The sequence below is a fragment of the Dromiciops gliroides genome, chromosome 1 (genome assembly GCF_019393635.1).
Source record: "Dromiciops gliroides isolate mDroGli1 chromosome 1, mDroGli1.pri, whole genome shotgun sequence".
In the NCBI taxonomy this organism is placed as follows: Eukaryota; Metazoa; Chordata; class Mammalia; order Microbiotheria; family Microbiotheriidae; genus Dromiciops; species Dromiciops gliroides.
The window spans coordinates 678,156,708-678,179,898 of record NC_057861.1 but is presented as its reverse complement, the minus strand read 5'-3'; the positions used below and the strand labels follow the sequence as shown (position 1 = coordinate 678,179,898).

Here is a 23,191-nt window from a genome sequence, read left to right as displayed (position 1 = left end):
GGCGGTAGGAGGGCGGAGGCTGGGCAGTAGCAAGCTCCGTTAGCGCCTGTGGCCGCCTCTAGCGTACCACAGAGTGGCTCTTAGCAAACAGCCTCACCGCCCAGCCCCGGCCAGGCCGAGTCCTGCGCATGCGTGCTCAGGCCCGCCCGGGCTTCCAAGTAATCACATTGTTACAGTTCTACCTGCGGCTCCATTCACCTCCTCTAAGCCCGCCCCCTCGCTGTCCGCGCTCCCGCAGCGGGCAATCCGATACATAGCGCTGGGGCACGCCCCCCGGCCTCCGCCCACTCCCGCGCTCCTTTCTCCCTCCTCTCCCACTTCCCCACGCCCTCTCTTTTTTGGCCTCGGATTGGGCCCTGGGTGGACCGCTCCCGCCCATCGCAGTAACTGATTGGTAGGTTGGAGAAATTGAAAGGGAGGGAAGAGAAAAGGGAGGGAGGAAGAAAGCGAGGGATTAGACAAGAGTTTTTTCTCTCCCCCCCCATCGCCTCTGGAAAGTCACGTGTCGCCTCAAATTGTGGTCAATCATAACTCCAGCTTTTAAAGCTTTCTTAAAGGGCGCGCAGCCTCTCACTAGGGTCATCGTGTCCTACAGTCCTTTTCTTAATGTCGGTGGTCAGCAGGGCCCCTGGTCGTCTCTGCCCAGAGAAGCTAGGGTCTGGACCCACAGGACACTGAACCTCTCCCCTTCCTCCCAACCTTTGGCTCTGGAGTGGGCAGAAAGGCTAGGTTGTGGCCAAAGGGGTGGGGTTCACGTCAGGGCAGTTTCCCCCGTGGCTTGAGATGGGAGTCCAAGATTAATGGGAGCCAGACTCAAGTCTAGGCAATGGGTTGTGGGGGAGGTTAGTTGACTGACACTCTCCTTCCCAAATGGGAAGCTTTGTAGATTTCAAGTAGGGGAAGGGGACACCCAGCCCAGTTCTCCAAGGTTCAAGAGACTGGGTCTGGATTGGGGAGAAGATATCCCTCCCTCCCCAGTGCCAGGAAGGAAACTGAGTGAATCGGAGAGTGACCTGAGCATAGGAGGGAAAGAGACGGCGGGCACTTTGGAGGAGGAGGTCCAGTCTTGATTTAGGCTTCACTAGAGGGCAATGAAGTTTGGCTGGCAGCCTGGCTGTGGGAGGAATGGAGGATGAGTGCCCCTTAGATCTCTGTGGCCTAGCCTCCTCGGATGAGCTGGGCAGCTCAGGGTTTATTTAATCAAGAAACTGATTTGTATTCCCCTTCTCCTACATATTTGGATAAGTCTCCTTTCTTCTCTGGGCCTCAGTTTCGTCTTCTGACAAATGTGGACTTGGTGCTAAGGCGAGCTCCATAAAATGTTGGGTTGGATGGCCACTTGGGTGTGTTTGTAGAGAGGATTTTTTTTTTAAAAGAAGGCTGTTGAGTTCTCTTCCAACTTTGAAATTCTGTGATTTCTTTGATCTCGTTCCAGCCCCAGCTCCTGTGACCCCTGGCCGGGTCCTTTTAACCTGTTTCTATCGCTAAAGGGAGCTTGCTGGCCGTGTGTGACACGAGATTGCGGTCCAGAGGCCTTGCTAGGGTCCCCAAATCTAGCAGCTTGGGGGGAAAGGCGGGGAGTAGTAACAGAGGGGAAGCAGCTTGAGTTGGCGGGGAGGTGCCTGGGTGGCACAGAAGGCGGTGCTCACGTGGATTTCCCCGAGGCTCCTCAGCCTTTTGTGTCGCTGGGCGGATTTCCGCAGGCCAGCCGAGTGCCGGCTTCGGGGTGTGAGCGCGAGGCGGGCCGCGGCCCCTTTAAGCCGGGGCCGCCTGCCCCGCCGCAGGCCCCGCCCCCCGGAGGAGGACACGCCGCGCTGCTACAGAAGCCCCTTTTTAATTGAAGTTGTCAGGCTGCAGCCCGCGAGGGAGGGAGGGAGTGCTGGCGGGAGGAAGCAAGCGGGCGGGCGGGCAGGCGGGCGGCCGAGCCAGCGAGCCAGCCAGCCAGCGACCCAGCGAGCGAGAGAGCCGAGTTGCCCCGGGAGGCGGCTAGGCGGGCGGGCAGGCAGGCAGAGCAGCGAAACGGTGCCGACCCTGGCCCAGCCCCGCGCCGGGGATCGGGGGCGGGGGCAGCTGCGGCCCCGGCGCCGCCCGGGATCCGTCCGAGAGCGGCCGACTGAGCGTCCACGCCCGCGGCCCGTCCCCGGCCCGGGCCCCCAGGCCCGCCCGCGATCCCGATGAAAAATCGGGTCCGCGCGCCCATGGCGGTGGCGATGCCGTGCAAGAGCGCCGAGTGGCTGCAGGAGGAGCTGGAGTCGGGCGGCGGCGCGTCGCTGCTGCTGCTGGACTGCCGGCCGCACGAGCTCTTCGAGTCGTCCCACATCGAGACGGCCATCAACCTGGCTATCCCCGGCCTCATGCTGCGCCGCCTCAAGAAGGGCAACCTGCCCATCCGCTCCATCATCCCCAACCACGAGGACAAGGAGCGCTTCGCCAAGCGCTGCAAAGCGGCCACCGTGCTGCTCTACGACGAGGCCACGGCCGACTGGCAGGCGGAGCCCGGCGCGCCCAGCTCGGTGCTCGGCCTCCTGCTGCAGAAGCTGCGCGACGACGGCTGCCAGGCCTATTACCTCAAAGGTACGGGCGGCCCGGCGGGCAAGAGGGCCAGTGAGCTCTGCCCCCTGATCCTGCCGGCCTTAGCGCCCCCCCCCCCAGCAAGGTCCCCTAGGCTTAGCCCCCAGACCGGCCACCCTTAACCCCCCACGAGTGCTCCCCCAGACCGGCCAGCCCAAGCGCCCCTCCCCCCAGCAAGGGCCCCTAGGCTTAGCCCCCACCCCAGCAGGAGCTCCGAGTGCTCCCCCAGCAAGGACCCCTAGTCTTCCCTCGCGCCCCCTTCCCCCGCTGGCCACCCTTACCTTCCTCCCTTAGACTGGCCACCCTTGCCTCTCCCACAACTAGAAAATGTCCCCTTGTCTTCACCTAGGGTCTAATCATCTCCCCCCCCCCCAATTCCCCTTTCTGCTCCTCACCTAGACTGACCATTCTTGCCCCCCCCCCCCCACACACACACACAATCTCTCTCTCTCTCTCTCTTAGAACTAGGAGCGGCGCCCCTCTGCCTCACCCAGACAGAGACAATCCTTACCTCCTAAATAGGAACTGGGACCCTTCTTGCCCTCACCCACAGTGGCCACTCTTAACCCGCCCTCACTCCCCACTCCCAGGAGCTGTAGTCTCCTGGTCCTCATCCAGACTAATTGTCCTTAGCTCCCCAACTAGGAACTGGCCCCCTTCCCTAACTCAAACTGATTATCCTTACCCCCCCCCCCAACACACACACACTGGAACTAGGAGGTGGGGTCTCTCCTGGCTACCCTTTTCTCCCCCCTAGGATCTGAGGTGCCCTTTCACCCTCACCAAGATTCTGACCATTCCTACCACCACCATCCCCAAACTAGGAAGTGCCAGATCCACTACTCTTAGCCCCCATTGGAACTAGGAGATGGGGTGCTTCAGCCTCACCCAGACTGATCACCAGAAACTGCCTCAGCCCCCTCACCCTAATTCACACTGACCATTCTTCCCCGCCAGAAACTGCCCTCCCCAATCATCCACCCCCAGCCTCAAACTAGGAACTGCCCCCTTGCCCTAATGTAGACTGAATATTCTTACCCCTGCTGGAAGGAGGGCACCCCCTCCCTTTAAGCCGGACTATCACCTTTCAGTATGAGGATCTCCTCTCTCCCTCATCCAGACCCTCCCTTCCTAACCCACACTTAACTGCCTGGCCCTCTCCCTGGTTCAGGTCCCCTTTCTCCCTAACCCAGAATTTTATCCAGAGCACAAGGTTTGATCTGTCTGGCTCTATCTTCCCCACCCCGGCTGGACTGTGTCTTAGACTTGATCCTGATTAACCTGGGGGGGGGGGTCCTCCTTCCTCGATCCTGTCCTTTCCTTTGTGCTTCCCCTCCCTCCTCATCAGCCTGGTGCACCCCTCTCCCCAGCCTGGGCCTTGTCTTATCTGTTTGCCTTTCCGGGAGTTGAGTTCGCCCTCAGTTCAGTAAACATTTATTAAATACCTCCTAGGTGCTTGACACTGAGATTTCAAAAATGGAAAAATAACAGTCCTGCCCTTCAAGGATTTACAGTCTGGGGGTATGGGAGGCCTTGGCATACTCACACTTAATCATTGCTCTTAGTTAGGAAATGGTTAGGTATGTAGGAGAGGTTAACTAGAGAGACTTGAGAGGCTTAGGGAAGGGGGGGCTTCTCTACCCCCAGCCCAGATCCCTTTGCATCCCTTGAAACCACCAAGCTAAGGGCCTCTGGCTCGCTCTGCCCCATGGGGAAAACTCTGGGGGCTCCCCTCCATCCTGGCTACCCCACCTGGTGGTGCTGAGGAGCTGGCTCTCTCTGGGCCTGTCTCCCATCCCCCACGACCCCACATCAGGGACCCCCTCCATTTCCCCTTTCCTTTCCCTGCATGATTTTCGTGGGAGGGACAAACTCTTCCCCTCTGCTTTTTTCTCCAGTCGCTGAAGAGGAATAGTGTAGGTGGCAGAGGGAGGGGAGGGCGGCTGTCACCCTGGTCCCTCCATTGCTGTGGGGGACCCTGGAGTGCCCTTCTCCCCTCGCTCCACATCACAGCGTACCCCACATCCAACAGTGCAGTCTTTGGCAGGAAGCTCCTGGTGGCTTTGGTTTCTCTCTGGCAAGTCTGTAGTTAATCTGTTCTGGCCTCAGCTAACCCCCTTGAGCCAGGACACCCCCACTGCAGACTTGGTTTGGGATTCGGGTTTTTTTGTGTGTTTTTTTTTTTTAAGGAGGGGGAAGGGAAAGAGAGGAAGGGAGGCGGCCCCTGTTCTGTGCTTCCCCTGGAGGGAGGGAGGATGTCAGGGCTTCTTTCTCTATCCCCTCCTGACAGTGGAGGGGTGAGGGAAGCTCTTATCCCCTCCCCGGCCACCGAAGCCAAGGGAAACAATAACATTTCAGCTGGAGGAAGGGACTCAGGCGTCCAGGCTTCTGGCCAGAGGTTCTCTCTAGCCTTGCCCAAAGGCCTGGCAGGTTTCAGTCCTGCCCACCCAGACGGGAACCCCCTGCCCATTCTGTCTCTAGAGAACCCTTTCACTCCCCCCCACCCCCCAGCCCCTTTGGCTGAGAGCTACCCTGATCCGAGCCGGCTGGAAACTGCTTGTGTTTCCAATTAACATTCCAAAATGGCCTCTCTGGCAGGGACAGGGGGAGGGGAGGCGAGGCAGGGGAGGCCTGCTCCTGCCTAGCTTTGCTCTGCTGCTGCTGCTGCTGCTGTTCCTGCTGCAGGTTCTAGGAGCACCTGGTCCTACCTGGAGAGATGCACCCCAGCCTGTGGGGAGGGGCCTGGGGGAGAAGGAGCCATCCAAGGCCATAGCCCCATCCCTGGGCATGGAGGCTGAGGCTATTGGCCCAAGGAGCTTCGGGGACTCAGAGATGGGCACAGCACTTTGTATACAGCAGGGACTCAATGAATGTTTGAATGAACATTGGATGCTCATTCAGATGTCAGCTGTTCCCCACCCTCTGCTCCAGGGTGATCATAAGATCATAACACAGTAGAACTGGAAGGGACCGAGGAGATTACTTAATGCAGCCTCCTCCTTTTCAGAACCAGAGGCTTGGAACAGTTTGCCCAAGGTCACAGTAACAGAGTTAATATGGGAACGTGGCTCCTTTGCCTACTGATACATTGATTTTTCCTCATTCCATAGCTTGATATTACTGAGGGTGAGGAGGGAGGTAGGGGTTGGGATGGGACCTTCCCGTGAGGTCATGGCTGCCTCCCCTGTTGTACAGAAGGGAACAGACTATTCACCTCAAGTGCCTCCTCTTCCAGGAAGCCCACAGTCCTCTTCCCTTCCTCTGTCCCCATGGTCCTCAAGGCTCAGGGGCACAGTTGCAGTTATAGGCTATCTTGTGTGTTCCCTTGTCGTCTCTTGTGCTTGAGTCTTGTCTCCGCAGCTCTGAGCATGAGCAGGGCTGGGTATCCTGTCTCCTCTGTGGCTCCCCCTAGGTTCATGGCAGTATTCTGGGTTTTGGCTTAGTGATTGCTTTGAGGACAGAGAATGGGCACCCGGAGCAGAGGATCAGGGATCTAGGCCTGGGAGGGACCTCAGAGCCCATGTAGTCCAGGCCCCATGTTTTATCAATGAGGCGCCTGAGGCTCAGGGGCTTGTGATGGCCAAAGGTAATGAAGGGACTCATTGTCCGAGATGGAACTTGAACTCAGGGCCCTTGACTCCAAAGCTGGTACTCTTTCTGCTATACCACACTGTGTTTTCCTCTGGGGGAGAGAATCTGCTAAGGTCACCACCCCCCAGCCTCACAAATACCAGTGTGGGGGATGGTAGGGTGGAGAAAGGTCAGGTGACAATGCCCTAAACCATCTTCTTCCCCACAGGTGGCTTCAACAAGTTTCAGACCGAGTACTCGGAACACTGTGAGACCAGCCTGGATAGTTCATCTCCCAGCAACTCTCCCCCATCCTCAGTCCTGGGCCTGGGCGGCCTTCGAATCAGCTCCGACTGCTCGGATGGAGAGTCTGACCGAGAGCCGGGCAGTGCCACCGAGTCAGACGGCAGCCCCCTCCCCTCCAACCAGCCGGCCTTCCCTGTCCAGATCCTGCCCTACTTGTATTTGGGTTGTGCCAAGGACTCCACCAACCTGGATGTCCTGGGGAAGTATGGGATCAAATACATCCTGAATGTGACGCCCAACTTGCCCAACATGTTTGAGCACGGAGGGGAGTTCAAGTACAAACAGATCCCCATCTCCGATCACTGGAGTCAGAATCTCTCCCAGTTCTTTCCTGAAGCCATCACATTCATTGGTAGGCACTGTGTGTGTGCACGCGCATGTATGCGCACATGTGTGAGCGTGAGTGTGGACTTGTGTTCCTCCCGATCAAGCCCTCCCACCAGGCAGCTCCCAGCTTGTACTGAAGAGTCTTAGGGGTGCCTCCCCCGTGTGTGTGAGTGTGTGTGTGTATGTCTGTGTCTATCTCTGTGTGTGTGTGTCTGTGTCTGTGTCTATCTCTGTGTGTGCCTGTGTGTGTGTCTGTGTCTCTCTTTGTATGTGAGTCTGTGTGTGTGTGTATGTCTGTGTCTATCTCTGTGTGTGTGAGTCTGTGTGTCTGTGTCTCTGTGTGTGAGTCTGTGTGTGTGTGTGTGTGTGTGTGTGTGTGTGTGTTGCTTTCTGAATCGTACCTTGGTAGTGCCAGACGAGGTGTGTCACGCCTTGTGAGGCTTCGCTCTGCCGAGGGTGTCTGCTCCTGCTTGTTTAGAATCCCTATACCAAGCAGGAGGCCCTGTATCCATGTGCTGAGCTGAAGGCACACTGGGGGCTCCTGGTACAATTTGATGGAACAGCCCTTAACAGCCTCCCGTGGTAAATGGAAGGTCACCAGGTTGTCAGACGTGGGGCAGTGATCTAATACCGAGAAGGATTTCTCTTTTTCAAGGGTAGAAAGAGAGCTGGGCACGTAGGTGACCGAGGGAGTTTTTGAGGCTGTTTGATCTCTCTGATCGGGGTCTGCCAGATGTCAGGTTCTCTGGGGCCCCCTGAACTGTTTCTCTCTCATCCCTCCTGACACCCAGGCCAAGGGGCTATGAGAGGGTTTGGGTCTCCTGTCCGAGGCGGCATTGGGCTCAACTTTGTGCTTCTTGGGGATGGGTGGGGAAGACCAGAGTGGCTGCCTCCTCTCTCCGTCACACATTGTCCCATCAAGCTGTAATGTGTGTGGTCAGGAGAGGGCTGGCTGGGAGAAGGAGCTGGGGGCTTGCTTCTCTCCTCCTTTCCCCAGTGTGTATGCTTTACTAACAGACTTTGATGCCAGTCACCCAGCAGGAAAAAGGAAGGAGCTAAGGTGTAGGTGCGAAGGCCAGATCTAGAGTCACCTGATATTCTGGCTGGTCATGCAGAAGGAGGTTGGGGGCAGTCGGTGCTGCCCGTGCTGGTGGAGCAGCAGTTTTCTCCATCTGAGGCTGGCTAGGAAGGCAGAGGGCACTTGTCCGGTCCAAGGGGAAGGACTCGGGGCTGGACTCGGCCTTGGGGATGCTCTGGTCCTCGACTAGATTTCATAACAGGAAATGAGGGAATTACCCACCTCATCCTCTCTGAGGGAACTGTTTGAAGGGACTTAAGTATAAGAGCCCAAGAATGGGGAGTGAGGTCCCCTGCCTTCTTCCCCCTCCTCCTCCCATTTAGAGTGCAGGCTGCTCTGTGGGCAGATGCAGGGTTGGGGTGACTAGAGAAAGGGGGGCAGCCCTTCAGAAGAAGAAATGATCCAGTACTTCCTGTAGGATTGCTGCTGTAGCTCTAAGAGACCTAGAAAGCATTTCTTTGCAGTGACCCCGTGTCATGGGAAGGGCGGCTATTCCCCACCTTCATCCAGCAGCTTGTAACTCAGAAAGTTCTAGGGGAGGTCAGTTGTTTGGAGTTGGGAGCTCAGTTCAGATCTCATTCATCACTGATTAGCGGTGTTGCCTTGGGCTAGTCAGTTCCCCTCCGAGCTTCTGTGGCCTGAATGGGAGGAGGCTGAACTTACAGTCTCCAGGGTCCTTTCCAGCCCTTTACTCCCATGAAGCCTAGGACTTGCTCAAGGTCTTCGTGGCTTGGGGGTGTCTGAAGAGAGTTTAACTCTGGGCCTCTGGCCTTCTCAGTTCTCCTCTTTCAGCCTCCAAGAGGCAGGAAGACGCCCTCAGGGGTGTCCAGTATCCAGCCTTTTTACACTGCCCATCTACCATTTAGACCAGTCTGAGCACTGACACCCCTGTCACGGACCGTGGGGTTTAGACTCTTAAGGAAGGTGAATCACTTCGTCCAGCCCTCTCAGGTTGTAGGCAAGGAAACTCACCCAAAGATGGGGATCCATTGGCATAGCAAGTCCAGCAGCCAGTATTTGAATTCAGGTCCACAGACTCCCAACCTCCCTGGTCTTTCCAGTGGACTGTATCGTCTCTGTGGGACCCATTGTCACAGAGGCTGGTGCTGGTGAAGGGGGTGGGCCTGAGTTCAAATCCAGCCACAGACACTTACTAGCTGTGTGACCCAAACGTGTCATTTAACCTCTCTCTGCTCTGTCTGCCTATGTTTTCTCACCTTAAAATGGGGGTGATAATCTCTACCTCCCAGGATCATTGTGAGGATCAAATGAGATACTATTTGGGGTTTTTTTAAGTGCGAGGCACATGGTCGGTGCTATAGAAATACTTATTCCCTTCCATTATGCCATCCCACATATGAGGAAACAGACTGAGAGAGTGTTAAGCAGCAGAATTGGTAGCAGAGTGAGAACTAGGTGAACCCCAGGCCACTGACACTGGGGGCTAGGCTGTTCTGGTCTCTGTGTACCGGCCCTTGCAGTAAAGGAACTGAAAATGAGAGAGGAAAGATCTTCACATCAGGGGGTATGTCACTGGGTCTCGGGTCCCCGAGGACACACATCCTGTTCCCCACATCCTGGTGTCTTAACCCAAGTGAGAAGAGTTCCCTCACGCATGCACCAGAAGGCCAGGAAGTCACTCTGACTCAGGGGAGCTCACGAACAAGGAGAGGTTGATCCAAGAAAGAGCAGAGTCCTTGAGAACAGAGCTTTAATAACCTACACCCTAGAACAGCTCCCATCCTGCATCCCATGCCCTTCTTCCCAAGTCTAGAACACTCACTGGACCAGCCCATCCACCTAGCACCAGCATTAACAACCCACTGTGTGTTATCCACCAGGCCTCCCCTGTGTCCCAAAGCTACAGGTCTTGTGAGGATGCCCAAGCCAGAGGCCGAGTAGTCTTGGCCCCTGAGCTCACAGTCTGGAGAGTCGGGGAAAGAGCAGGGCTGGGCAGAGATAAGACAAAATGATGAAAGAACAAGATGTTGTTTCATATTCATCCTACTTGAATATGATAAAAATGCTAAATGGTGCCCCATGGACAGAAAATAGGGCAGTAAATTGTGTGCTCATTGGGCAGTACTGAGGAGAGAAGGGAGCAGCCTGGGCTGGGGGAGGCCATCAGGGAGAGCTGACCTGAACTGCACCTCCTTCAGTGAGGGGCACCAGCTCCCACGTTTGGGCCTTCCACGACACGGGCTCTGCCTCCTTTCTGGCCCCTCACAGAGCACGTCTTCCCCGTGGCAGCCGCTCAGATAGTTAGGAGCAGGGCCATCCCTCCTCCCCTTTCCCCAAATCTCTGCTCTAGGCCATCCGTCCCTGGGTCCTTCAGATCTTTGGGTGTGATGAAGGGGAACAACCCCTGCCTGGATTAGGAGTCAGGAAGCCCTGGGGTCAGCTTCCACCGCCAGCCCGCACTGGGTGGGTAACCGTGGTATCTGAGCCACGATTTTCCCATCTGTAAAGTGGGGGTGTTCTCACCTCAGGGCTGGTGTGAAGATTCCGTGAAGATGCATGTCAAATGTATATAATGACAGAAAGCATTAATAACTAGTATGTCTTCTGGTCCTCTCACCTTCCTGCTCACACGGGCAAACTAGGGTGGCTTTAGTGTGTCCCCAGAAGTGACCACAGTACTCCAGAGGCCTGACTAGGGCAGAGGGCTGCAGGCCCATCACCTCCTAGGGCATGGTCTTCTGGGGGTTTTTTGGGTTTTTTTTAGTGAGGCAATTGGGGTTAAGTGACTTGCCCAGGGTCACACAGCTAGTAAGTGTTAAGTGTCTGAGGTCGGATTTGAACTCAGGTCCTCCTGACGTTAGGGCTGGTGCTCTACCCACTGCGCCACCTAGCTGCCCCCATGGTCTTCTCTTAATGTGTGTTAAGATATTGCCACATTTTTTACTTCCATACCCAACTTGGTTTTTTGAGCTTTTAGGCCCCCCCAAGCTTTTTCCATAGGAGCCGCTCTCTACCCAACCTCTCCTGTTAAATACTAATGCACTTGAGTTTTTTGAGCCCTGGTCCATGACTTTCTGTTTCAGAACTCCTAGGGTCCATGACTCGGGAGGGCCAAGACTTGGGGATGAATGCTAGGCCTGCTGCTTATTGCTCCTTGTATAGACCTTCAGACCCATCTCTGGGCCTCAGTCTCCTCGTGTGGAAGGTGTCCCTTCCAACTCTCAAAACTGTCTAGTCTACATCTAATTTTGTCATGGGTACTTCCTATGCCCACATGGATCCCCTGTTCTCCCACACGTTAATACATGGTTTTCCCATGTGGCTTTGAAATTCATCACCTAGTAGCCAATTTTCTGATGATACACCTGGAGCGCTTTGCAAGGCTGCTCCTCAGATGTCAGCAGGCCATCATTGGGCCCATACACAAAGCCTTGCTACCATCACAGGCCCCACCAGGGCCTTGTGAACATAGCTTCTGAGAGCCCAGCATCAGCTCCAGTGAGACATCACCACAGTGAGGCATAGGAAGGGGACCTGACTGCAAGACCTTATGTTAATAACTGTTAGCCATCGCATTAGATTCTAGGGCAGGTAACAACATGAACAAAAAGACCCAGAGGCTGGAATGAGTCTAGTGTTTACAAAGAACTAGGAGACAGAAACTGGCCTAGCTGGGTGGGTAGCCTGGCTTGCTTTTGTTGGGGAAGCTGGGGATATGGTCTCATAATGGTGACACCAGTGTGGTGGTTGTTGCTGGGGTGTGCACACGCAGAGAGAGAGGAGCAGAGGAGAGAGAGAGAGAGACCTTGGCCAAGGGATCTGTTAAAGTGAGTGGTCCCTGAGGATTGGAAGGGGGGGAGTGAGTACTTAAGGGTCAGAGCTGAGTCTTCTAATTAGCATTCATTGGGAGGGTGAACCCTGCTTTAGACAAGTCTCATGTATGAAAATCCAGGTTATACTAAAGAAGTGGAAGGGTAATAATTCATGACTTGCCTTTAAATAGCAAGTTTCTCTTGTTCATGAAAAAAGGATTTGATTGACAGGGGAGGAAAAAAAGGTTTATAGCCCACTCCCCCCCACCATGAGGGTTAAGTGACTTGCCCAGGGTCACATAGCTATTAAGTGTCAAGTGTCTGAGGCCATTTTTGATCAGGTCCTCCTGAATCCAGAGCCAGTGCTTTCTCCACTGTACCACCTAGCTGCCCCTATAGCCCACTCTTTTTTTTTTTTTGCAGGACAATGAGGGTTAAGTGACTTGCCCAAGGTCACACAGCTAGTAATTGTCAAGTGTTTGAGGCTGGATTTGAACTCAGGTCCTCCTGAATCCAAGGCTAGTGCTTTATCCACTGTACTACCTAGCTGCCCCAATAGCCCACTCTTGAGGATCACAATGATTGCGTAGAGTGAGGTGTGCCTGAATGATGCCCAGGGTAGGGTATCCCAAATAACATGAATGACAACGACTCACATCTCTACAGTATGCTTTACAATTAAAAACACTTTCCACAAATTCTCTTATTTGAGCCTCAAAGCAGGTGGAGAATAGGGCCCTGTGGTGCAGCAGAGAGAGAACTGGAGATAGTCAGCAGACCCTGAATTTCTATTCCTGCTCCACTACTCTGAACTGTGTGGCCTTGAGCAAGTCATTTAACTTTAGGATATTCTCTTCTGTGCTACGAAGGGGTTGAACTGGATGGTTGCCAAGGTTCCTCTTGTCCACCAGTTCTGAGAGAATGAGAGCAGGGCTCATTTTACTGACAGGGAAATGGAAATTGGGCTGATTTAAGTCATGGGCTGAAGGTCTCCCTTCTCCTGAGAGCCCTGGGCTCTCTGGCTCTAGACTTCGAAGTCTAGTTCTCTTATTACTGTGACCATGCCCATCCCCCATGGACTTCCCAGGCTGTTTGAATAGACAGTACAGAACCCTGTAGTGGGCCGTCTCTGTCTGCCCATGAAGACCTAATAGGCGAAGGCCTGGCTAAGGCACTCACCATCTGTCTTTCTCTCCTCCGTTTCAGATGAGGCTCGCTCCAACAAGTGTGGGATCCTGGTGCACTGTCTGGCAGGTATCAGCCGCTCTGTCACCGTCACAGTGGCTTACCTGATGCAGAAACTGAACCTGTCTCTGAATGACGCCTATGACTTTGTAAAGAGGAAAAAGTCCAACATCTCTCCAAACTTCAATTTCATGGGGCAGCTGCTGGACTTTGAGAGGACCCTGGGCCTCAGCAGCCCCTGTGACAATCGCGTCCCTAGTGAGCAGCTGTACTTTACAACCCCCACCAATCACAACCTCTTCCAGCTCAACACCCTTGAGTCCACATGAGGCCGGGGCCCCCATGGGTGGGGGGCGTGCATTTGGATTCTGACAAAGGACCTGGAGCTTCCAGCATTTCACAGAACAAAACACACCACGTGACGTGGGCCACTCCTCGGGCCCTTCCTCTACGGGCCACAACCTTAAGAGCACTTGCTTCCCCTAAGCCACGGAAGGTCCGTTTGCTGCTGTTTAAGAAGGAAGAGAAAACTATTCTGAGTCAGGAGCTACTTTGACCATCCTGATGTCTGGCGGTGATCGGGAGGGCAGTCGCCACAGGTGCCTTCTGCCTCCTCTGCAGTGGTCACTAGGGGGAAGCCCTTGGGGGAAGCCTGGACACATACCTATCAGCAGGCAAGCTGGGAAGAACCTTCCCGAAGAACCCCAAGATCATGGTGGCATTTGTTTCCTTATCTTTTTTTTTTTTTTCAAGATACAAGCTTGAGTTTACTCTTTTGTCAGGGGTGGGGGGTGGGGGAGGGGGTCAAGTAAAGCCAAGCTCTCTGGAGTACAGAGCATTCAAACTCATTTTAAAAGAAAAAAGGCATGTGATTTTCTGACCATATGTACAGACAAGGGCGGGCTGTGGAAAAACCAGTATTTTCTCATGTTCCTCTGGAAGAGAGAGAAGATTGTTCAGTTTTTGTTTTGCATTTTTTAAAGGAAAAATATCCAATGTCTCGATTGACCAAATGCATTTTGCACATTTGTGAAGCCTTGGGGTATTGTCCTGATATGTTTGGGTCCTCCTATGAGAGGCTGCGCAGCTGCTGGCTTTTAAGAGGAAATGATGAGGGTCAGAAAGGCCGATGCCCATTTGTAAATCTTTTCCCTTCTCCCTTTGACTTCCTTCTTCTCTGCCACCCCTGACTCTGCACTGAATTGATGGAGAGGACTCTTAAGCTACAAATTGCTTCTGGGTTACCTTCGGGTTTGGGGTTTTTTTTAATCTGCCTCCTTTCCTCGTTCATTCTTCAAAGACATCCTACCTAGAGTGGCTGAGGACAGTGACTGTGGGGGGCAGTGCATCCAGGGAGGGCGTTAACCCTCTGCTCTGACCCAGAATCCTCTGCTGGGAAAGAGGGACTCCAGTCACTGCCATGGATGACCTGACATGAACTCACTCCCCTTTGGTTTGGCCTGGGTGGGGGGCTGGGGTGGACTTTACTTCTGGAGTTTCTCTCTTACACCTCTCTGTCATTTTCCCAAAACCAGCAACCTCCGGATCTCAGGCAGACTCCCACTGCCTGGCTGGATCACCTCCTGTCCGGCCATGCCTTCTACAAAAACTTGATTCTGTTTTCGCCTGGTGTCGAAAAAAGGGAGAGGGGGCTGGAGAGGCAGCTGGAGGAGTGGGAGGGAAGGACAGTGGTATCCATGGGGGGTGGCGGGTGGGGATGGGGATAGGGAGCCTCCTTTTTGTAGATGCTTTTGGGCTTGAGGAGGGTACAAGGTGAGAGTAGGAGGAAGAGTATGGGAGCCTTGGAGGGAATGGAGAATGTGTTCACTGCATCTTACCTCATTGAGGGTTTTATTTTCAGGGAATTTTGGGGCCATGAATTATAAAAACATGTCATGGCTGAGAGAGCTGACCAAACAGCTTCCTGGGCTGTGGATGGTTCTTTTTTTTATTTTCATTTTTAATTCTTTTATTTTTTAAACAAACGAACAAACGAACTACAACAACCCAGAAAGATGCATCTGACGTGCAAATGAGGGTTTCTTAGAGAGGGCCGGTTTTGCTTTGTGATTTAATGAAGGAAAATTTGTGACCCTATATATATATATATAAATATATATATATTACATATATATATGAGACATATATATATACTGAACCAATAATGGGACTTTGTTTATATTGCAAATAAATATTATTTTTTCTTTAAGAAAAATGAGTGTTTCTTTGTCTTAGCTTTCCTCAACCAACTGAAGTCAGGGCAATTGTGTTTAGGAGAGATCACAGATCTAGAATTCACTTTACAGAGGAGGAAATAGAGGCTCAGAGGTTAAATGATGCCCCTCGGTAAGTGGTAAAGCAGGGGATCCACCCAGGTCTGGGCTACAGGAGAGCAGTATGAAAGGCCATATAGGGTCCTGTGGACGTTGACCCGAAGATGACTGGACCTGGCTTTCCAAAGAGCCCAGTCCATCTTCAAGTATTTATTAACTGCATTCTGGGCCAGGTGCTGGGGATTACAAAGCAAAAAAATGAAATGGTCCCTGTCTTCAGGAAGTTTGCATTCTAATCCAGAGGAACACTGTATACATATAGAAGTAAATGCAATATCTTTTGGGGTAGGCCTCAGGAGATGAGTGCTGAAGGTTGTTGGGGAGAAAGGACTTTCCAGGCTTGTGAGCCAGCCTATTGAAAGACTCAAAAGACCAGGGATTTTGTGTGGGAGGAAGAGCCAGTAGATCAGGGCTGAGGGGAAGAAGCAGAATGCTTTGGCTGGGTCTTAGGAGTACATGGTGGGGGATACCATGTCCTCTGCTTTTGGAGGGAGGCCCCATAATGTGGAAAGCTTTCACCACCAGATTAATGGACATGAATATTACCAGCAAAAGGGAACCACTGAAGATTTCTGAGCAGATGAGTAACCTGCATAGAGCTAAGTATAAGAAAGATGATTTTAGTAGTCATGTAAGGGATAGGGCAATGGCAATAGTCCAGGCTGGTGGCAAAAAGAGACTGTATTGGGAGAGGGTGGGCAGATCAATATAATGCAGGGTTCCATGTATTGGAAGTTAGGATTAAAGAGCATGTATCCATTTTTTTTTCAGTTGAGGAAACAGGCCCAGAGGGGTTAAGTCATTTACACAAAGTCACATGGTTAATTGAATGGCAGAACCAGGATTTGAAGACTAGTACTTTGTCTCTTCTACTCAATACACCTTGAAGTTTGGGGACAGAGCTGCTTAGAGTATAAAGAGGAGCAGAAATGGATGATAGGAAGAAATCAAAGAATGGTGTGAGGAAGAAAAAGACTGAGAAAGGCCTTGATAAATGTATCTGAAGGACCATTGGGAGGGTTGTTAGGGGTGGTGGGGAAAGGATTGGAAGGGGAGAAGGCCTACCTTTTGTATAGACTTTAGGAGCCAAGCATGAGGAAGCCCTGGGAAGAGGAGTGTCGAGGGCCGAGGCTAATAGTCAAGGACAAATATGAAATTGATCGATTAATACACAAGTAATCATTAAACACCCGTGTTCAGCACCAGGGATACAAAGACAAAAGTTAGGTGGTCCTTGCCCTCAAGGAACTTATATTCGATTAAGACATAACACATTCAAAGAAAATAGAGAATAAAATACAAAATTATTTGGGGGGATACAACTTGGGGAATCAGGAATGTGTCTTTGAACGAGAAGGCTGGGACTTAAAGGGAGTTACAGGGTCTAAGAGGAGGACAGAAAGGAGAGCATTCTAGCTATGGAGGAATGTCTATGCAAAAGCAAGGAGACAGGACACGGATGATGCAAGTAGGCTTCCCCTCCTGGCCCTGTTTTTTACTTTTTTTTTGGCAGGGCAATGAGGTTTAAGTGACTTGCCCAAGGTCACACAGTAAGCATCAAGTGTCTGAGGCCAGATTTGAACTCAGGACCTCCTGAATCCAGGGCTGTTTCTTTATCCACTGGGTCACTTAGCTGCCCTCCTGTTTTTTACTTTTTCTGGATTTCAAAACTATGTCCACTGTACTGCTGGTTCATCCTGATTCTTCCTTCAGCATCAAGGGCCTCTCCAACCTGGAGCAGCCCACCACTCCCCAAGCCACCCACCATAGAACATCCCTCTGCAAGGCCCACTCCCCTTCTCCCATTGGTAAAAGTCTCCATTTTGTGGAGAGGCCCCGGTGGGCCTACCTTTAATCTTCTCCCCTCCCTCTTCCTTACTTTCTCTGTACTTCAAAACCCTATCTCTGTCTTATTCGATTAGGAGGGCAGGAAATGACTTTCTTTCTTTCTTTCTTTCTTTCTTTCTTTCTTTCTTTCTTTCTTTCTTTCTTTCTTTTTTGGTGAGGCAATTGGGGTTAAGTGACTTGCCCAGGGCCACACAGCTAATAAATGTTAAGTGTTTGAGGCTGGATTTGAACTCAGGTCCTCCTGACTCTAGGGCCTGTACTCTATCCACTGCACCACCTAGCTGCCCCCAGGAAATGATTTTCTTTTTGCTTGTATTTGTATTCCCAGAATTTATCACTGTGCCTGGCACCTAGTAAACACTTAATAAGTGCTTGTTTCCTTCCTTCCAGTTTGGCTGATTGAGCACCTGAAGGGGAGGAATGTGTAATCCTCCTGGAAAAATAATCTAGAGCCAGATTATAAAGGACTCTGAATGCTAAATAGATGAGTTTGTATCTTAGGAAGCAGGGAGTTACTGCAGCTTCTTGAGAAGGGAAATGGAACGATCACCAGTTTGGCAGTGGTGTGGAGAAAGGACTGAAGACACTGGATTTTGGGAGACCAGTTAGGAAGCTATTGCAATCTAGGCTAGAGGTTAATGAGGGGCTGAAATACAGTGCTGACCACGTGAGTGGAGAGAAGGGGCCAGATCCAAAGGATGTTGAGTAAATGGAGAAGACTTGGCAGCTACATATGATTGTGGGAGAGGGGAGGGAAGAATTAAAGATGCCTCCAAGGCCTTGATCCTAAGGCAAATGGAAGATGAGATTGCCCTTAACAGAAATAGGGAAGCTGGGCAGAAGGGTGAGCTTAGGACGCCACTGTAGGCATGCTGGGTCTGAGATGTTTCTGCGATGGAGATGGTCTAAATGAGAGAGACAGGCAGGAAATGTTGTAGGAGGTCAGGAAATGGGGGATTAGCGTGGGATGAAGGTACTCAGAAAAGGATTCCTGGCAAAGATGTGATCACCCAATGCCTCCAGTGCCATCTAAAATGGTGCCACTCACTTCTGGAAAGGTGTGAGGCTCCCCCCATTTCCACAAAGCACTTCCCCTGCTCCCTTAAGGTCAGTCATAGGGGATCATCCACACTGTATGAAAGAGGAAACTGAGGCTCAGATTAGTTATGGGATTTTGCCAAGTGTGCCTCTAGCCATTGGTAGGGCTGAGACCAGAATTTAGGGTTCCCGACTCTTCTAGGTTGTGTGGTACAGTATCCTGAAGCTAGGAAGGCTAGCCCCTCCCACCTGAGATGGTGAGCTAGGAAGGGAAGGTGGAATTGTTCTTTTTTTACAGAAGAAACCAAGGCTCTGGGTCAACTTCAGCAAAGATATTCTTCTGAGCTGTGGTCTGGGTGGTTCCTTCCCTCTGTATGAATGGGGGTGGGCAAGCAGCCTACCCACCGATGACTGCTAAATCTGCCCCTGTTCTAGGGTGAGAACCTTGTAGGCAAGAAAGAGGCTAATCTAGTGATCAATAAACATTTATTAAGTGCCCACTCTGTGCCAGGCACAGTGTAGATGCTGGGGATAGAAATACAGTGAATGAATGAATGAACGAATGAACAAATGAATGAATGAAAGAATGAATAAATGAATGTATGAATGAAAGAATAAATTAAATCATTCCTATTTGCAAGGTGCTTAAATTCTAATGAGGGAGATGAACACACACATAATTATATACAGAATAAATATAAAATGAATAAACACAAATCAGCTTTAAGTTGCTTAAGGCAGGGAATAAGCATTTATACAGCACCTGCTATGTGCTGGGCACTGTGCTAAGCACTTTTACAAATATCTCCTTTTATCCTCAAAACAACCCTGAGAGCTAGATGTTATTATTATGCCCATTTTACAGTTGAGGAAACTGAGACCAACAGAAGGGAAGTGACTTGCCCAGCGCCACACAGCTAAGCAAGTAAGTGTCTGAAGTCACATTTGAACTCAGATATTCCCTACTCCAGGTCCCTTGGCTGTATCCACTGTGACACTGTCTGCTTCTAGTTAAGTACAAAGTAGTTTGGGAGGGATGCCACTAGCGGTTGAGAGGATGAGGAAAATCTTTGTGTAGAAGGAGGTGCTTGTACTACATCTGGAAGGAAGAGAGGTGGAGGTGAAGAGAGGGCATTCCGGGCATAGTGGACGGCCAGTACATGAAGCATCCTTTTTGAGAACAGAGAGAAGGCTGGTTTGGCTTGACTGAAGCATATGGGAAGGGGGAGTTTTGTCCTAAAAGATTTGAAAGAGAGGCTTGGGTCAGATTTTGAAGAGTTTCTATTAGCTGTTCTTTTTGTGGTGGCAAAGAATTGGACTTTGAGGGGATGCCCATCAATTGGGGAATGGCTAAACAAGTTGTGGTATGTGAATGTAATGGAATACCATTGTGCTATAAGAAATGAGAAGCAGATGGATTTCAGAAAAACCTGGAAAGACTTATATGAATTGATGCTGAGTGAAATAAGCAGAACCAAGAGAACATTGTACACAGTGTCAGTAACATTGTGGGATGATCAACTGTGATAGGCTTAACTCTTCTCAGCAATACAATGATCCAATGATCAAGACAATTCCAAAGGACCCATGGTGGAAAATGCTCCCCACATTCAGAAAAAGAACTATGGAGGCTGAATGCAGATCAAAACATACTATTTTCACTTTTGTTGTTGCTTTGTTATTATTGTTGTTTATTCTTTCTTGCGGTTCTAATTCTTCTCTTAAACATGACTAATGTGTGGGGGGAAAGAGTTTATATTTTTGATTCTGGACACAACGGGAAGCCATTGGAGTTGATTGAGTCAGGGGAATGATGCAGTCAGGTATGCAATTACAGAAAGTCACTTTGGCATCTGTGCACAATGTGGGTTGTAGAGGGGAGCAACTTGAGGCAAGGAGATCTATTCTGAGGCTATTTCAGAAATCCAGGCCAGAGGTGATGCTTGCATAGAAACAGCAAGATACTTGGGGCAAGAGAGAGAAAGAAGTTGGGGATCATGAAAAGATTATGGAAAGAGAAGTTTAGGAGGAGGGTGGGTTTGGGGGCCAGAAGAGAATCCTTGGCCAGGGTTTTCTTGTTGCTACTGTGGGGCTTTCAGCTGCTTGTTTTGTAGCATTTCAGTGTAGGAATGGAGCTGAAAGGCCATCCCATCCAACTTGGTATCCTTTCAACAGCAACTTGAGGAAGAGTCATCTGGCCTTTGTTTAAAGCCCTCCTGTGAGGGGAAGCCCACTACAGCCTGGGGTTTGGTGGGGGAGAGGGGAAGGGTTAGGCGTCTTTCTCTCCTGTGCCTCTCTTGGTCCCACCATCATTTTTCTTGATGGTCTCTATCTCTCTGTCTCCGTCTGTCTGTCTTTCTTTTCTTTCTCCCTTTCTCCCTCCTCTCTCATTTCTTTCTCTACATCACTCTGTTTTTACCATTTCTGTCCCCCACTATCCCCATTTGTCTTTTCCAATTCTCCCTGTGTGTCTCTCTTATTTTCTCTCATTCTCTTTCTCTTAATTTCTCTCATTCTCTCTCTCTCTTTTATTCTTTCTCATTTTCTTTTTTTTTATTCTTTCTTTCATTCTCTCTCTCCTCTCATTCTTTCTCTTATTCTCTTTCATTCTTTCTCTTTTCCCTCTCTCATCTCTTTCTCATTCTCTCTAATTCTCTCTAATTCTCTCTCGGTGTCTCTGTGTTTGTGTCTGTGTCTCTGTCTCTCTCTTCCCACCTACCCCCCGCCCCCCAGCTCTCTTTCTTTCTATCTCTTTCTATGCCTCTGCCTCTCCCAGGTCTCTCTGTTCATCATCCATCTCATTATCTCTCCCCTGGTTCTGCACCTCGGTCTCTTTCCTATTCCTCTGCATCCCTTTCTCCAGGCTCTCCCTAGACTTGCTGCCTTCCCAGGCTTCCGTGTCTCCAGTTTCTGACTCAGAGAGCACAGGCAGAATGCAAGGTAATAAATAGCTTCTGCAGGGCCACGTGGCCCAGGCTCACTAGGTGCTTTAGCAGCTATTTAAGTCTGGAGCTTCCCCGGGAGCCCTCAGGGGAAGTGGTCCTACTTCCTCAGAGCTGATTGGGGCCTCGGGACTCCTGGACATAGCTGGGGAATCTCTCAGGTGAGAAGACCACGTGCAATGGGAGAAACTTAAGCTAGACTTCAGTAGGGATGTCCCTGGACTGTGACAAGTGCAAGACTCGGGAGCAGGACTGAGAGAAGCTAAGGGAATTCCAATATTTGAGAACTGGTGGACTCCTGCCTGATGGCCTGAGCAGGGGGCAGGGGGAGGTTGTCTCTGGTTCAATCCAGAGCAGCTACAGCATCCTTTGGAAGCTCATGTGGGACAAGGATCGTAGGGACCTCAGCACTGTTTATATTACAGTCTTGGGGCCACCCCAAAACAACCCTTTGGCAGGATCTGAGAACCGGATCCCCTGGTCTCCTCGGCTGGGAAGAGGGATCTCTCAATCCCTTCATTGGACAGGCCCCAGGAAGCCATTGTGATCCAGAGGTATTACTGACCCCTGGCATCTGGACATCAATTTTAGGAGCTTCTGGCTCTCAGGCAGATAACCACCCAGCAAGGCAGGAAAGTATAGTCATTATGACCCATTTGACAGAAGATGAAATGGAGAGAGAAGGTTAGCAGGACTAACTCTCAGAGTATCAGCACAGGCTTATCCACTTGGGCAGATTGCCCTCACAGTTTCTCTTAGATTCAATTAGAAGGTAAGCTTCCTGAGGGCAGGAATTGTCTTTAATTTCTATTCGACTTCCTAGTCTTACTGAGTGCCTGGCCCATATTAAGTGCTCTCTGGTCATCCTATGGGGCTGAGGGGATGTTGCTGAGTGGGACCAGTGTGGAGCTCTGGACTTAGGTTAGAGGGGCGTCTGGGTTATGCGGGAGAGGCTTCTTAGAGAGAATGGAAAACCCTCCAGAAAATGATGCGGATTAGAATATGTTTAAAAAAAGAAAAATTTCTAAACATTCCCTTCTCCCTCTCCCCGCCTGCTGTTGTCTGGAGTCCTGAGGGTGCTCATTGGTTTCCATGACAACTGGCAGGTAATCCAAGTTTCCCTGCAGCAGAAGGAGAGCCCTGAGCTTGCTGGAGATGGACTCCCTGACACCCTCTGGACCACAAGGGCCAGATTGCTCTAGAGATTGCCTCGACTTAGCCACTGAGGCTCGGGTCTCTTCTACTCACTCCCCCCCTGCCTGAAGTAGGAAAGAAAGCCAAAGGGGTCCGGGTCAGGCATGCCTCTGGCTCCCTCTAGCACCTGCCAGTGACCCTTCTTCTTCTCCTCCTCCTGGTCAACCACCACCCCATGAGAGGATCAAAGAAGATGCACAGAGTCTGGCCCTGAGTAGGTACTTAATAAATGTTTACTTATTCCTTTCCCTTTCTCTGGAATCATAAAGTGATTAAATCATAGAAAATCAGTCAGGATGGAGCCTAGAATTTAGAAAGGAAAACCTGGCTGGGGCCTGAAAATGTCAAGCCTGGGAAATCTTTAAGAGCTAGGAGGGACCTCGGGACACAGAGAGAGTCCGAAGGGACCTTAGAACATAGGACAGGGACTCGGGAGGAGACTTAGAATCTAGAATGAAGGAATGGAGGTGTTAGAATGTGCACTATAGAACCCTGGACCTCACTGTCTTCTAGACCAAAGCTTCTTAAACTGTGGGTCATGGGGTCCTGTCACAATCAAAGGTTATGTAGACCTATTTTATATACCTATATACGCAGGGTGGCATAAAAATCTTTTGGGCAAAAAGGAGTTGAGTGGAAAAAAGTTTAAGAAGCCTTGATCTAAACCCCCTGCAATCTGGCTTCTGACCTTATTATTCTACTGAAATGGCTCTCTCCAAAGGCTCCAATCATCTCTTAATTCCCAAGTCTTGTTGTTGTTCAGGCAGTCATGTCTAACTCTTCGAGACCCTGTGGACCATTCTGCCCATGGGGGTTTCCTTGGCAAAGATACTGGATTGGTTTGCCATTTCCTTCTCCAGTGGATTAAGGCAACCAGAGGTTAAGTGACTTGCTCAGGGTCACACAGCTAGTGAGGATCTGAGGCAGAATTAGAATTCAGGTCTTCCTGACTTCAGGCCCAGGGCTCTATCCACTGACTCACCTAGCTGCCTTCTTAGGTAAACCGGGATTAGGTGACTTGCCCAA

General features: G+C 51.1%; 1 protein-coding gene across 1 annotated transcript; it reads left to right on the top strand.

Annotated features, from left to right (window-relative positions):
- Positions 1-1,858: 1,858 nt before the first annotated feature.
- DUSP7 (dual specificity phosphatase 7) lies at positions 1,859-14,785 on the top strand. Its single transcript, XM_043976364.1, has 3 exons — positions 1,859-2,574; positions 6,371-6,799; positions 12,832-14,785. Exons 1-3 carry the CDS (start codon positions 2,175-2,177, stop codon positions 13,137-13,139), a joined length of 1,137 nt encoding a protein of 378 aa, XP_043832299.1. The 5' UTR covers positions 1,859-2,174; the 3' UTR covers positions 13,140-14,785.
- The last annotated feature ends 8,406 nt before the right edge of the window (positions 14,786-23,191 follow it).